This window comes from Labeo rohita, chromosome 10, assembly GCF_022985175.1.
Source record: "Labeo rohita strain BAU-BD-2019 chromosome 10, IGBB_LRoh.1.0, whole genome shotgun sequence".
In the NCBI taxonomy this organism is placed as follows: Eukaryota; Metazoa; Chordata; class Actinopteri; order Cypriniformes; family Cyprinidae; genus Labeo; species Labeo rohita.
Genome location: NC_066878.1, coordinates 25658994 through 25676035, shown reverse-complemented (window position 1 = coordinate 25676035; position 17042 = coordinate 25658994). Strand labels below are relative to the sequence as shown.

The 17042-nt window shown below is 28.8% G+C and overlaps 1 protein-coding gene across 2 annotated transcripts in view; it reads left to right on the top strand.

Moving 5' to 3' along the window:
- pdlim5b (PDZ and LIM domain 5b) overlaps positions 1-17042 on the top strand; it is a 112999-nt gene that overhangs the window by 88230 nt on the left and 7727 nt on the right. For both annotated transcript variants that reach the window (XM_051121282.1, XM_051121281.1), the window contains 2 exons: positions 5590-5732; positions 12298-12490. In XM_051121282.1, coding sequence (XP_050977239.1) covers positions 5590-5732; positions 12298-12490 — 336 coding nt within the window. The remainder of the gene's footprint in view (positions 1-5589; positions 5733-12297; positions 12491-17042) is intronic.

The following is a 17042-nucleotide window of genomic DNA, read 5'->3' as shown; positions in this document are numbered from 1 at the left end:
TTTAGAGTATCTTCATGGAAAACCTCTGGCAAACATTATTTAATATTTTATTATCTGTGCTGAAGTTTATCTTTCATTCCCTGTCCTGCTTTCTGCTTTCCTCTACCTGAGCATTAATCTGTTTATTCCTCTTCATTTCCCGTCTGTCCTGTCTCTCTTTCTCTCTGTGTGCCTTGGGACCGTCAGGGTGACCAAAGTGGACCCAGAGGTGGTCCGGCCTCAGTACAACAAGCTGAGAGACTGGCATCACGGGGTCTCGGCCCGCGTGCTTAACGTGGAGTAGCTCCGCCCACACCTGTCAATCACAGAGTCACGCTCATGTGACCCGGGAGGAACTGTGTGTGTGTGTGTGTCTGTGTGTGCAGTGTGCGTGAGAGTCGTCAGGGTTTGCGGGACGTGTTTTGGCTGAAGGATGTTAGATTTGTACGATGGTCTCTGTTTCTCTTTGCATGACTCTGTTTCTTTTGTATGTTGCTGCTGTTCTGTCTGTAGTTTATTTCACGGTTCTGATGCTTTAGTTTTTCTCTCTGAATCTTCCAATAAAGCTTTTCTTTCGTCTCTCTGCATCTGACGTGTCTCTTATTTCCTCTCTTTTCTTTTCTTCCTGAACTCTGCTTTGGTTTAGTGGTTCCTTAAGCAGTAAATCAGCATATTAGAATGATTTCTGAAGAATCATGTGACACTGAAGACTGGAGTAATGATGCTGAAAATTCAGCTGCACATCACAGAAATAAATGACATTTTAACAGATATTCACATAGAAAACATCTATTTTAAAACATAAAAATATTTCACATTTTTACTGTTTTTTTTTAATCAAATAAATGCAGCCTTGGTGAGCAGAACAGACTTATTTCATGTTATAAAGTGACGTGTTTATGTTATAATTATTTTTTCGTTTTACACTTTTTAATTTAATTTCTTTTTAGTGTTTTATTTACATTTTTAAAATTTTTATAATTATTTTTAAGTTTTACGTTTGTATTATTTAATTACTTAATTTATTATGATTTAATTGCTTATTAGTGATTTGTTTTTATTTTATATATATTTTGTGCAATATTTATTTTAATTAATTTATTTATTTTGATTTATTTTAATTTATTATGGTTTAATTGCTTATTAGTGATTTGTTTTTATTTTAGATTTTTTATTTTAATTTTCATGTTTTTGGATTTAATTACTTATTAAATGTTTTATTTTGATTTTTTTGTTTTTGTTTTTATTATTTAATTAACTGTTTTATTTTATTTCAAAAATATTTTTCAGTTTTACATTTTTGTTTAATTGCTTATTAGTGTTCAATTTGATTGTTTTTTTTTTTTTTTTTTTTGTTTTTGTTTTCAATTTCACAATTATTTTACGTTTGTATGGTGAAATTACGTGTTTTATTTTTATTTATTTTTGTTTTTTATTTATTATGGTTTAATTGCTTATTAGTGATTTGTTTTTTTATTTTATATGTTTTATTTTAATTTTAGAGTTTTATTTAGTTACTTATTAAATGATTTATTTTGATGGTTTAATTAAATATTAGTGTTTTATTTTGAGTTTTTTTTATTTCAAATTTATTTTTCAGTTTACATTTTTATTGTTTAATTGCTTAGTGTTTTATTTTTTTATTTCATAATTATTTTACAGTTTTACATTTGTATGGTTTAATTACGTAAGTGTTTTATTTTGATTTTTTTTTTTAATTATTTTTCAATTTTACATTTTTATGGTTCAGTTGTTACTTATGTTTTTAATTTTTAATTTAATATTTTAATGTTATTTCATAATTACTTTTCAGTTTTACAATTTGTTTATGATTTAATTACTAGTGTTTTGTTAAGATTTGTATTTCATAATTATTTTTCAGTTTAAAATTTTACGGTTTAATTGCTTATTTTTATTTTTATTTTTATTTCATAGTCACTTTTCAGTTTTACATTTTTTATGGTTAAATTACATATTAGTGTTTTATTTAGATTTTGTTTAATTTCATAATTATTTTTCAGTTTTACATTTTTATGGTTTAATTACATATTAGTGTTTTATTTAGATTTTTTATTTCGTAATGTTTTTTCATGTTACTTTTTTTATAGTTTTATTGCATATTAGTGTTTTATTTAGATTTTTTATTCCAGAATTACTTTTTTTAGTTTTACATTTTTATGGTGTAATTACATATTAGTGTTTTATTTTTTTTTTTTTTTACTTCATAATTAAAAAAAAAAAAATAATGGTTTTATTGATTGGTTTTATTTATTACTGAAGGATCATGTGACACTGAAGACTGATGACACTGAAGAGTAAATGATGCTGAAAATTCAGCTTTGATCACACAAATAAATTACATTTTAATATATATTTACATAAAAAACATATTTTTTTTAAAACATAAAAATATTTCACATTTTTACTACATTTTTAATTAAATAAATGCAGCCTTGGTGAGCAAAAAAAAAATGTTTAATGTGATCATGTGGCATGAAAAACAACTTCATCCCACAAATCTTTTATAGAGCCGTCAGACTGACACACAAAACCCATCTATGACACAAGATCTGATATTTATTTATTAGAGATAAATAATAGATATGATTGCACCTTCTGGCCATGTATCCCTCTTTCTTTACTTCTCTCTCATTCATTTTCTTTATCCATTTTTTTTTTTTATTGTCACATTTGTCCTCAGGAGCCCACAAACCTAAATGACACACTGAAGAAATGAAATGTTTCAATCAAAGCACTGTGTAATGTAGAGATGTGAGCAGGAGAGAAACCTCAGGCCTGATTATATATTAATGCGTCTATTCACTTTAATGCACCTTATCATTTGCCACAGGCTGTGAAAGACTGATGCAGTTCTGTGAGTGGACATTGGGTGGCAGCGTTGCATTGCATTTCAGCTTAATCACAGTCAAAACTTCTCAAAAAGTCTCTTCTGCTCCCCAAGGCTGTGTTTATTTAATTAAAAATATAGTGAAAAATATGAAATAATATTATAATTTAAAACAGCTGTTTTCCATGTGAATATGTGTTAAAGTGTAATTTATTTCTGTGATCAAAGCTGAATTTTCATCATCATTACTCCAGTCTTCAGTTTCACATGAATCTTCAGAAATCATTTCTGCTCAAGAAACATTTCTGATTATCATCAATGTTGGTATATTCAATATTTTTGTGCAAAATGTCTTTTATGGAAAGGTTTGAATAACTGAGTAATTAAGTAGCAAATCAGCATATTAGAATGATTTCTGAAGGATCATGTGACACTGAAGACTGGAGTAATGATGATGAAAATTCAGGTTTACATCATAGAAATAAATTACTTTTTACATTACATTCACACAGAAAACAGCTATTTTAAATCATAGTAATATTTCACAATTTTACTGTTTTTTTTAATCAGATGAATGCATATAGCAACCACCACTTTTACTTAAGAAAGGACCTCTCCAAAGGCCGTAGTCTGCTTTTTTTTGTTTATTAGTCTGATTTGGAGTAGCAGCAGAAGGCTGTGTGTTTTGTAAAGCAGTGTTTTAGGCTCCATGTGGTGATCAATAAAGATTAAAGAGCTGTAATGTGGCCGTATGGTGGCTTTCTGTGGGTATAATTAATTTTCCAGCGAGTGTGTGAGATGACGCTCACCTGCTGGCGGTGTCGTGCGGCTGTGTTTCACGCGTGTTACCAGCTGGTCAATGCATATGTGCCCTGTGTGACCTCTGCCATCCCAGCATCCTCCTGTGGCAGGAGTCTCCTGCAGGACACACCATAGTACATATCTGACATACTTTTTTTTTTTTGTTTTTTTTTTTTGGAAAGTTCATCACTATTTTATTTATTATTGACAAGTTTTTAGTTTTTACTAATTTTAGAATTTATTAATTAATAAAACAAAATATATTTTTATAATGTACATAATATATTATATAATATATTTTTGTAGTTTTTAAGTTTTGCATTTACACATTTATTTTTGTGACAATTAAACATTTAGGCTTACGTTTTGTTAAAAATAAATTATATAAAAAATTGTGTATATATAGAGAGAGTTGTATCTATTTAATTATATATATATATATATATATATAATTGCATATAATTTAATTGTTATATCATGAAATTATGTATATTAAACTTCAATTTTATTTTTTTTTTTTTTTTTTGCATTTACACATTTCGTAAGTTAAACACATTTACCCTCATGATAATTCTCTTTAATATAATATAATTTTGAAATTGTCTAATTAAAATTATACATTTTAAAATTTTTATAATTTTTTTTACATGTAGACATTTTTAAATCAAAAATTTACCTCATTATTATTATTATTATTATTATTATTGCAATTACACATTTTTCATACAAAACACATTTACCACTCAAATTCTCCTTACCTTATTATTATTATTATTATTATTATTTATAATGTTTACAGTTGTATATCATTAAAATTATATAGTTTTAAATTAAATATATTTTAAATATATTTTAAAATGACCTATTATAAAAACGTTTACATTTAGACATTTTTCATACAAAACACATTTACCCCTCAAATTCTCCTTACCTTTATTATTATTATTATTATTATTATCATTATTATTATTGATAATATATTTTTGAAATCATATATAATTAAAATTATATAGTTTTACAAAACACATTTACCCCTTAAATTCTCCTTTTATTATTATTATTATTATTATTATTATTTTTATAGTATATTTTTGAAGTTATAATTAAAATTATATAGTTTTAAAATTAAATATATTTGAAATATCTTTTAAAATAACATATTATAAAAACTTTTACATTGTTACATTTTTCATACAAAACATTTACCCCTCAAATTCGCCTTACTTTTATTATTATTATTATTATTATTATTATTGTTGTTGTTGTTCTTGTTGTTGTTCTTGTTGTTATTTATATTTATTTATTATATATTAAAGCAATAAAATATATAATATACTTATTTTACCAATGTTAAAACTAAATCTGTTCAACATTAAAGAAAAAAAATAATAAATCTAAACAAAAGATAGTTTATAAATTGTTAGTAACACAATGAAAAGATTATTTAAGTATTAATCAGCCAAAAAATAAAAAAAGTCTGTTTTATTCCTATGAATATTTTCTGTAAAGCAAAATATATTGTATTTTTTTCCTCATTTTGGGGTGAAGTGTGACCCGGACATGTTGTCGACAGGTTTTGTGACACAGTGAATGTGGGGCGTCTCAGCGGCAGCTATTTTTTGGTTGGCACCGGTTTTGTTCATTAACAAACCATCTGGGACCGCTGCGCCGCCGGGCCGCTCCTATTTGATCAATCTGCTCATATTTGTCATGTGAGGAGGTTTGGAGCCAGATCATGTCCTGTACGGCTCTGGACGGGTGTTCGGGGCACGTGTGGAGCTTCACGCTCCGTCGCCTCTCACGCTCGTCCCGCTTCCGGTTTATCGATCAATCTGTCACTTCTCCTTCCTGTCACTGATGCGAGACAGTAAACCACGGTCAGATGAATGAATGAATGATTGAGTGTTTGTTTTGTCGTCTGTCAGGGCTTGAAGTCACTTTCTTTCTGTCTCTCTCTCCAGTGAGGCCGCAGAGCAGCTTCAGCCCAGTTCTCATGCCATGACTTCAGTCAAAACCATGAGCAAAGCGCCCGCTGGAGCCCCGCGGCAGGGAAACGGCGTCCCTCCGCCTGCAGCCAAGGGCTGGCAGTCGAGCAGCGCCGCAGGTCAGACATTCAGCACACACTAATCAATCTGGGTTCTGTTTCTTTCAGTTTGTTCCTTAAAGGGACGGGTCACCAAATTTTTTTATTTTGCACTCATGTCAGTCACAACCTGATTTTCTTTTGACGCTTTTGTAAATGAAATGTTAAGCATCATATTTAGACATTTGTATTTTTTTAAATACATTTTTAATAAATATTTAATAGATATTTAATTTTTTATTTTTAATACAAGTAAAAGTGATTGGATGTATGAGCAAAAGATGGCAAAAATTATTTTTGTTTTCTTTTAATTTTCATAGTTTTGTACTGATATTCATATATAGACAGTTTATGTTTGTCTACAAAATTAATTTAAAGCATTTCAGAGGAAACCTTCAGATCAAAAGGTTTTTAAGTTCATAAGAGACATAAATTCAGTCAAATGTCTGTTTTAGGATTATTTATATAATATTAGTTTTATTTATTTATTTATTTTATTTTTATTTTTTTTTTTTTTTGAGCTTTCATTTGTTTTTTTTTATGTGTTCTTTTTAGTTGTGGTTAATGGTGTTATGTGCTTTTGTCAATTTCATTGTGTTTTTTTTTTTTTATATTTCTATTTAACTTTAATGTATTTTATTTAAGTTATAGTAGTTATTGTAAATTTTATCTTAAACTTATTTATTCTATTTCTGTTATTCTATTTATTTTAAGTTTTTTATTTAATAATAACATGATATTCAAATGTTATACTTTAAAAATATGTTTTTAAATTAATAATAAATATATTTACTTGTCTTTAATACATAAAAAAAATTATAATTTAATCATTTAATAAATTAAATCAAAATTTGTTTTAAAAATTATTTATTTATTTATTAAAATGTTATTTATTTATTGAAAAAATATTTATTTATTTATTTATCTTTAATTAATTAATAACTTATTACTTATACTTATTATAGACTTATTATTATTTATTGTAAATGAATACTTTTATAAAATATTATGTATTTTCATCATAAGTCTTTTGGCATGCTAAACCCTGATTTTGTTCAGTTTTAGGTTTTGTTTTTTTAATATATATATATGTATATATGTGTGTATATAAATAAATACAAAATTTTTATCATTTTAAAATTTGTTTAAATAAATAAATAATATGATGTATAAAAATAGAAAAATATAAATAATATATTGTAAATATAAATAAAAAATATATTAAATAAATAAATTATATATATATATATATATATATATATATAATGTAATGTAATGTATAAAAATAAAAAAATATATAAATAATATAATATAAAAAATATACAAAATTAATCATATGACATACATATATAAATAAATCAATAAAAAAAAAAATAATAATAATAAAAAAAGTATAATTTATCATACTAAACCCTGAAGTTTTAATTACACTTTTCGCATTTCACTTACATTTCTAGTTTTTCACTTCAAAAATGTAGGTATTGTATATATTCTATTAATAATTTGGGATAATAAGCTTTATTTCAGTGAGCTCTTGTGTTAACAGATGAAGGCAGAGGTGAGCGTCGTCCTGTAGATGGCAGACTGATGCTTCTAGATAATGTAGTTTCTGTTTGTTTTTAAAGCTTTGAGATTTATGAAGTTGTATGAAGTTACGCCTCACGATTAGAGCGGCTGAACAGTCCGGTGTCTGGTGGCGTGTTTAGCATGTTTACGGCGTGTTGTTGGTTCGTCGCGGGGTGAATGTGGACTCTGTGGACGGGCTGGTATCACACAGAGCCGCTGTATTGTGGGAATGTGGTTGGTGTTTACCCATCATGCCCTCTCGGGGCTCTTAAGAGCAGCGTGCTGACAGGCGTTGTGGCTCGAGTGACGGCCGAACACAGGTATCTCTGTGTAATGGATGTACGTCTCGGTCTGCGAGCGAACGCCCAGGGCCCGGACGGGACGTGCTGGAGCGCCGCCACATGCACCAGATGACCCGCGCTCGGATTCCTGCTTTGCTCGGTCCGTGCCGCGGCTCTCGGCCGGCGCGTTCACCAGGAGCTGCGGGTCAGCGGGCCGCTGACAGAGGAGTTCATCAGCAGAGGATCTCCTCAATTAAAGCTCATCGGCGTGATTGATTCCAGACCGCCAGATTAGAGCGGAGAGAGAGCAAAAGGACAGGACGTCCGGCCGTCTCCTGCAGCATATGGCCTTCATTTCTCTGAGAAACCAGCAGCCGCTCCTTCAGACAAACACAAGCTGCAGAGCTCCCAGAACAACTTTCATTTATTTTATGTCACTGATGATAGTTAGACATGTCCAAAGGGTTTTTTTTTTTTTTTTTAACTTTGACTTAAATGTTTTTAAATGTTTATAAAATAATTTTTAATTATTTATAGATCAAGTGTAGTATTAGAACAGCCGATTTTCTGTATTTTATTTAATTTTATTTCTTATCTAATGTCTAGTTTTCAAAATCTTTCAAAAAGTTTCAAAAAGTTTTCTGATCATTAATGTATTACAAATAATGATATAAACAAAAACATCAAACACATTCTGTAAATATATCTTTAAAAAAAAATTAATTAATTAATTAATTACTTAAAAAGGTCCTTTTCACTTCTAAAAACAGTAAAAAACTGTTTATTATTATAGTGAATTAATACATTAACATTGATATAATAATAATGGAAAATACACTTTTTTAAATGACTGAATTATTTGAATTATAAATTATTAATATTTAAAACTTTTATAATAGTATAATTAAATATAAATATATTATAAACATGTATGGTATTTTGTAAGTGTTTTTGAAAGGACTAATAAAATAATAATGTATTCATTTTATAATAATAACACTAAAATCAAAATGTTTATAATAAAAAATAATTTTATAAACTTATAAACTCCCCCCATATATATATATATATATATATATATATTTTAAAACAATACTATAGGAAAACTTTATATTAATAATTCATGATTTAAACATTTTAAAATAAAGTGTTATTATACTTCAAAAGTTACGTGATATATTAATGCATTAATTTTATTACAATAAACGACATATACGTATTAAAGTTCATGTCATATTTTATATTAAAATAATTTAATATTGTATAGATATTAAATAAATAATAAATATAAATCTGTTTAAAATATCAGTCATTTATGAATACTAAAACATTTTAAAATAAAACAAAATAAGTGTTTTTGAAAGGACTAATAAAATAAAAATATATTCATTTTATAATAATAACACTAAAATAAAAATGGTAATAATAATAAATAATATATATATATATTATTAATTATATATTATTATTATTATTATTATTATATATTATATGTGTATATATGTATATATATATATATATATATATATATATATATATATATATATATATATATATATAAATTATAAATTATAAATTATGAATTATTATAAACATTTTTATTTTAGTGTTGTTATTATTATAAAATGAATATATTTTTATTTTATTAAAATATGACATGAACTTTAATACGTATATGTCGTTTATTGTAATAAAATTAATGCATTAATATATCACGTAACTTTTGAAGTATAATAACACTTTATTTGAAAATGTTTAAATCATGAATTATTAATATACAGTTTTCCTATAGTATTGTTTTTAAAAATATGATAATAATAATATTAACCTTTTATTATTTTTTTAAATATTATTTTATTTTATAATATTATTATAAACTTATAAACATATTTATAAATAAATAAAACATTGATATTTGTATTATAACATACGCACATAAAATGTTTAAAAATAATAAATATACTCACTAGACCTAGAGTATTTTAGTTTAGTTAATATAGTGTTTGACATCTTTTGGCCTGACAAACCCTGTTTTTATAAAGAAAACTCCTCTGTTCTGTTGTTCTGCCTACTCATAAGTTCCCACAGTCGCGTTTGACGCACGTCAGATCTGTTTCCTCCTCATCTGAGAGGAAGTGCTCATCTTATCTCACTCCAGTCTCAGGATGTGACGATTCCTTCAGGAGTCTTGCAGGAGAAACCCATGCTGACTCAGCTGTCGCCTCCTCTGACCTCCCGACTGTGACCTTTGACCTGCTGCTTCTCATTCATCAACATCTATAGAGATCAGATTCTGATTCAGTTCTGCTAGACAATCACATCAACCAGCTTATCTGTTAGAACAGTTGATCTTAGTGTAATTTTTATGCTCATATTTATAGGGATATTTATATTTGGTGTGGTTTGCCAAAGTTAAGCGCTATTGTTAGTGAAGGTTTGATTCTTTGGGTAGACAGCGAATCGATTTTGATTGAATCAGGAATGATTTCTGCAAATTCAGAATGTTTCAATCTGATTCACAGTTAGATTATATTTGATTCTGTTTTTTAGGATTATGTAAGTGCTTCGCCCAATGTTTCTTAGTTAAGAATAAAACACATTACTGAAGATATTTTTTGCACTGAGCAACAAAAGTAAACACATTAAACACACATACACGCTACCTGGAATATAACAATGAGTCCCAAAAACAAATTAAAAATAAATAATCTAATACTACAAAAGTTGTATTATAATAAATTGTTTAAATGGGTTTTTTTAATTATTATTATGAAATATTTATATGAAATATATATTTTTTTCTTTTTATTTGATTTATTTCCAGGTCTTCCCTGACTGTGCGAGTGAACTAAATAAATTTTGAATGTTACAATATTATGTCATAAATTCGTTTATTTCAGCAGAAGTGTCCACACAATTATTTGGCAGCTTTATCAAGAACAAAAGTGAATTGTTACACTCCTAAATAATTTAAAGATTATGATGTTTAAAAAATAAATAAATTGAATAAATGAAAATAAATAAATAAATAAATAAATAAATAAATACATACATAAGGTTTCTTTTCATTATTTGAATTGTATATTATTATTAGAAAAATTTTACCTAAAATGTTCATTTTTGTAAATTGATAAAATGTGTATAATAAATACATAAAAAAGGTTCTTTTCACTTTCAAAAACAGTGTTATTTTTATTAAAAAACAGTTTATTATCATAATAAATTTATGCATTAATATTAATACAATTATAATTTAAAAAATACACTTAATTTAAATGTTAATGTTTTAGTTATTTGAATTGTATTTTCTTTTATAAAAAGAATTTGTCCTAAAATGTTCATTTTTGTAAGTTGATAAAATTATGATTTTGAGGGGGAAAATAAATAAATAAATAAATAAATAAAATTAAAGGTTCTTCTCACTTCCAAAAACAGTATTATTATTATTTTATTTAAAAAAAAAAACATGTTTATTATAATCAATTAATACATTAATATTAATACAATTAAAAATACAGTTAATTTAAATTTTAATGTTTAAATTATTTGAATGCTATATTATTATTATTAGGGAAAAAAAACCTAAAATGTTAAATTTTTGTAAGTAGATAAAATTGATTTTGAGTAATAAATAAATAAATACATTAATTAATTAATTTCCAAAAACAGTATTATTGTTGTTTATTATAATCAATTAATACATTAATATTAATACCATTATAATTAAAAATGTTTTTGTTTTAGTATATTTAAATTATTATATAAAATAATTTATTAAAGCAATGTTTTGTATTTTAAAATATTTTATTTTATAATATTATAAACTTATAAATATGTATATGCTTAATTTTTAAATGTTAATTTTTTTAGGTTTATAAGATCATGATGTTAATAAAAAAAATTTATTGCATCATTTTGACTTCCAAACACTGTCCATTTAACAGTATTTTAAAATGTCCTGTTAGATTTACTACTTTTTTTCCTGTACAAATACTTTTTTTTTTTTTACGTTAATAAAATCATGATGTTCATTTTAAAAAATGTCATGCGCACATATATTGGCACATCAGATCCTCTGATTTATGATCAGAAAACAGCAGATACTAATTATCAAATGTGTGTTTTTCGTCATGTGAAGATGATGTCTGTCACACACACACACACACACACTCATCTTCATCACAGCTGAGCTGAACACTGCACACACACACACTTCCTCCAGATGTGCGTCAGCTGCAGATAAGAGTTGTGCCACTTTCACACCCGTACGAGCAGATCCATTCTCACCGGCTCGGAAACCCAGGGCGCGTTCGCCGCGTGACCCGCGCGCCTTTGATTCCGAATGAGCCGCTGTGTGCCGCCCACGTGACCTCTGACCCCGCTGTCTCTCCGGAGGCGGCCAGAGAAGGGAAGGCTTGTCCGAAAGACGGGATTATTTTGCCAGGTGTCTCCTCCGCTTCTGGGAATGTTGTTTTTTTTTTTTTTTTCCCGGCCTGAGTAAACCGATCCATTGTTTTGCGGCGGTGGCGGCGCGGTGTGGATGTCCCGTCCGCAGATGGTCCCTTCACGAGAGATAGAGTTCGTATATCTTAACCAGAACTTTCCATCACCTTCGGTCACGCTACATAGCCGCGCACAATATCGCGATCTCATTACGCCGCTCTTCCGTAACACAGGCGCCGTTGTGGGTGAAGTTCAGCGAGGGGTCGCCTGATTGAAATCTCTTTCTCTTTGATTAGGGTTTCCCAAAGCAGGTGCACCTGCGCCGCAGACGGGCCCCTCGTTCGGACGGGTCAGCGACAGCGTCCCGAAGGGCCCGGAACGACCCGCGCCTCAGGTTCACCCCGACGACGATTCGCTGGTGCAGAGAGCCGAACACATCCCGGCGGGAACACGCACGCCCATGTGCGCCCACTGCAACATGGTCATCAGGTCAGAATCGTTCGATTTATAAAAATGAGCCGGTTCAAAGTTTACGTATGTTTGATTCTTAATACCGTGTTGTTCCTGAGTGATCCACAGCTGAGTTTAATCTGTCACTACTGTCATGCTAGTAACTTGTTATTCATGCTAAAAAACCTGCTAATCATGCCAAAATCATGTTATCAACATGCTAGTAAAATGTTAACAACATGCTATTAACTATTAACTAATGCTAATAACATGCTAATCATTTTAGAAACAGATTAGCAACATGCTAGTAGCTTGCTAATCATGCTAGTAACATGTTAACGACATGCTAATCATGCTACAATCATGTTAGAAATATGACTAACTCGCTAATCATGCTAGTAACATGTTACCGACATGCTAATCGTTTTAAAAACAGATTAGCAGCATGCTAGTAACTTGTTAAGCATGCTAATAACATGCTAACAACATGCTAATCATGTTAGAAACATGCAAAAGACATGCTAATCATGCTACAATCATGCTAGCAACATGATGGTAACTCGCTAATCGTGTTAGTAACATGTTAACGACATGCTAATCATGCTACAATCATGCTAGCAACATGCTAATAACTTGCTAATCATGTTAATAACATGCAAACAACAATGTTAATCACATTAGGAACATGTTAGCAGCATGCTAATCATGATAGAAGCATGCTAACAACATGCTAGTAACTGGCTAATCATGCTACTAACATGCAAACAACATGTTAATCATGTTAGTAACATGATAACAACATGCTAATCATGCTAGTAAAAGGCTGACAACATGGTAGTAACTTGCTAATGTTAGAAACCGATTAGCAACATGCTAGTAATTTGTTAATCGTGCTAGAAACATGCTAACGACATGCTAATCATGTTCAAATCATGCTAGCAACATGCTAATAACTTGCTAATCATGTTAATAACATGCAAACAACAATGTTAATCACATTAGGAACATGCTAGCTGCATGCTAATCATGATAGAAGCATGCTAGCAACATGCTAGTAACTGGCTAATCATGCTACTAACATGCAAACAACATGTTAATCATGCTAGTAACATGATAACAACATGCTAATCATGCTAGTAAAAGGCTGACAACATGGTAGTAACTTGCTAATGTTAGGAACCGATTAGCAACATGCTAGTAATTTGTTAATCGTGCTAGAAACATGCTAACGACATGCTAATCATGTTCAAATCATGCTAGCAACATGCTAATAACTTGCTAATCATGTTAATAACATGCAAACAACAATGTTAATCACATTAGGAACATGCTAGCAGCATGCTAATCATGATAGAAGCATGCTAGCAACATGCTAATCATGTTAGTAACATGCTAACAACATGCTAATCATGCTAGTAAATGTTAACAACATGGTAGTAACTTGCTAATGTTAGAAACAGATTAGCAGCATTCTAGTAATTTGTTAATCATGTTAGAAACATGCAAACGACATGCTAATCATGCTACAGTCACGCTAGCAACATGATAGTAACTCGCTAATCATGCTAGTAACATGTTAACGACATGCTAATCATTTTACAAACAGACTAGCAACATCTAATAACTTGTTAATCATGTTAGAAACATGCTAAAGACATGCTAATCATGCTACAATCATGCTAGCGACTGGCTAATCATGGTAGTAAAATGCAAACAACATGCTAATCATGTTAAAATCATGTTAACAACATGCTAATAACTTGCTAATCATGTTAATAACATGCAAACAGCAATGTTAGAAACTTGCTAATGTTAGAAACAGATTAGCAACATGCTAGTAACTTTCTAATCATGGTAGAAACATGCTAATAGCATGTTAATCATGCTAGCAACATGATAGTAACTCACTAATCATGCTAGTAACATGCTAACGACATGCTAATCATGTTAACATTGTGTTAGCAACATGATGATAACTTGCTAATAATGCTAATAACATGCTAACAACATGCTAATCATGTTAAAATCATGCTAGCAACATGCTAGTAACTTGCTAATTATGCTAGAAACATTCTAGCAATATACTTTATCATCTGACTATTTCTGTTTATCTAATCTATATATCTGTCTGTCTGTCTCTGATAGACTGTATCATCGTCAAAACATTCAAACTCTAACCTATTAAAGCTACTTTAAATTTTAAACTATTTCAGACTGAAAATCATCAAACTTAAAACTTTTTGAACTTTTTAAACCTTTCAAACTTTTTAAAACTTGTTTGTCCTGAACAGTTAAACTGTCTGCTGTTCTTCAGAAAAATCCTTCAGGTCCCACAAATTCTTCTTGTTATTTTTATAAATAATAATAATAATAATATATATATATATATATATATATATATATATATATATATATATATATATAATTTATAATAATTAAATATGTTTCTTTATTGTCATTGTACGTGAACAATATAAGTTCATGTTTCACAATCCTAAAAGCAGCTCCAAATAAAAGACAAACTTCATTTGTTGTGAAAAGGTTATCTGAATGTGGAGGATCTTTCTGATATTATTCACACAATAACTCATTCATTCAGTCCAGATAAACTCATAAATGATAGTGTTCATTTTAGCAGCTCAAAACACGCTGATACTTTATAACTCAACTCAGCTGATTGTAAATTATATTTGATAAGTCCTTGGTCAAAATTGTTACGTCACTTTTATTTGGCTTGTCTGGAAACATGAGAGTTTAAAATGAGAGAGAAAACATTTATATATTCTTTTATTGGTTTTGGCTATTAATATTCTAATTTTTTCTGTTTTAATAGAACTTAATTACATATACGCTACCGTTCAAAAGTTTTTAAAGAAGTCTCTTCTGCTCACCAAGGCTGCATTTATTTGATCAAAACTACAGTAAAAAATTAAGAAATATTATTACAATGTAAAACACCTGTTTTCAATGTGAATATCTGTTAAACTGTAATTTATTTCTGTGATGCGCAGCTGAATTTTCAGCATCATTACTCCAGTCTTCAGTGTCACATGATCCTTCAGAAATCATTCTAATATGCTGATTTGCTGCTCAACAAACATTTCTGATTATTAGCAATGTTAAAAAGAGTCGTGCTGCCCAATATTTTTGTGGAAAACATCATACAATTTTTTTTTTTCAGGACTTACAGATGATTAGAAAGTTCTATATGATTTTTTTCCCGGGGAAAAAAAAAAAAGTCTGACCTCAAACGTTTGAACAGAAGTGTTACATTTGTTACAGTTTTTGTAACACTGAACACCTACACAAGACCTTCATGTTACAATATCAGAGATTCAAATGTAACATTAGTGTGATGATCACACGCAGCTGTGTGAAGTTTAATTTGCTGAGAAATGAGCGTTTGTTAAATTTGGGCCGTGAATGTCGAGTTTGCTCATGATGATTCAGGAGCTCAGACTCCTTCAGCTCGTCTCCAGAGAGCGAGAGCGCAGGTATCCGTTACGCCGCCGCGGCCGCCACAGACTGCCAGACTCCGGGCCGAAGCGGCCGTGACATCCAAGCTTAAAGTCTCCGCTTTCTGCATCTGATATGGCCAGTGTCTGTTGTTTTCTCTTCCAGCTAATCATCCGATTTGTCAGCCGCGTCCCCGCCGCCGTCCTCACGTTACCTCAGCAGATTCCTCCACATCAGATCTCGCTCCAAACGCCTGTTCTCACAGTGTCAGGACAAACGAGAGCTCTGATAGCGCGTCAGACGGCCACGATAGTGAAATTAAACATGATTACAACAATAATTCACTCAAAAATGATCATTTAACCTCTCTGTACATTCATGATTTATTTGTTTTATGAGAATGACATTTTAAAAGAATTGGGATAGTATTAGTTTTATTATTTTATTATATTATATTATATTATATTATATTATAGTATAGTATATTATATTATATTATATTATATTATATTTTTATTTATTTTAATTGTTTTTATTTTTGTATTTTCCCTTGACTGAAACAATATTAAAATAACATTTTTGTTACTTAAAAAATAACTGAAATGAAATAAAATATTAAAAAATACTTAATGCAACATGTCTAATTTGATGTGCTGGAATAACTAAAAATAACTAAAACTGAAATAAAAATGAATAAAAACTATATAGATGTATAGAAAAAAACGAATAAAAATGACAAAAACACAAAAAAGCTATTAAAACTTAAAAAATTTAAATAAAAATATTAAAATAAAATAGTGAATATTCAGAATATCAGTAAAAACTTTTAATAGCTTCTAAATGATAATAAAATATGTTTTCACTTAACTTTTAATTAAAGTTTTTGTCATTTTTAGTAGTTTTTTTTGTTAAATGTCTGTATAGTTTTAGTATTTTTTTCAGATCTACTTAAAACAAATGGATAGTAAGGTTTAAAGAACAGCATTTGTTTTTAGCATTATAAATGTCTTTACTGTCACTTTGATCAGTTTAATGTAACCTTGATAAAAGTATTAGTTTATTTAAAAAAAAAAAGAAAAGAAAAAAGTCTGACCTCACAATTTTAAACAGTAGTGTTCAGCCACTAGCTGAAATA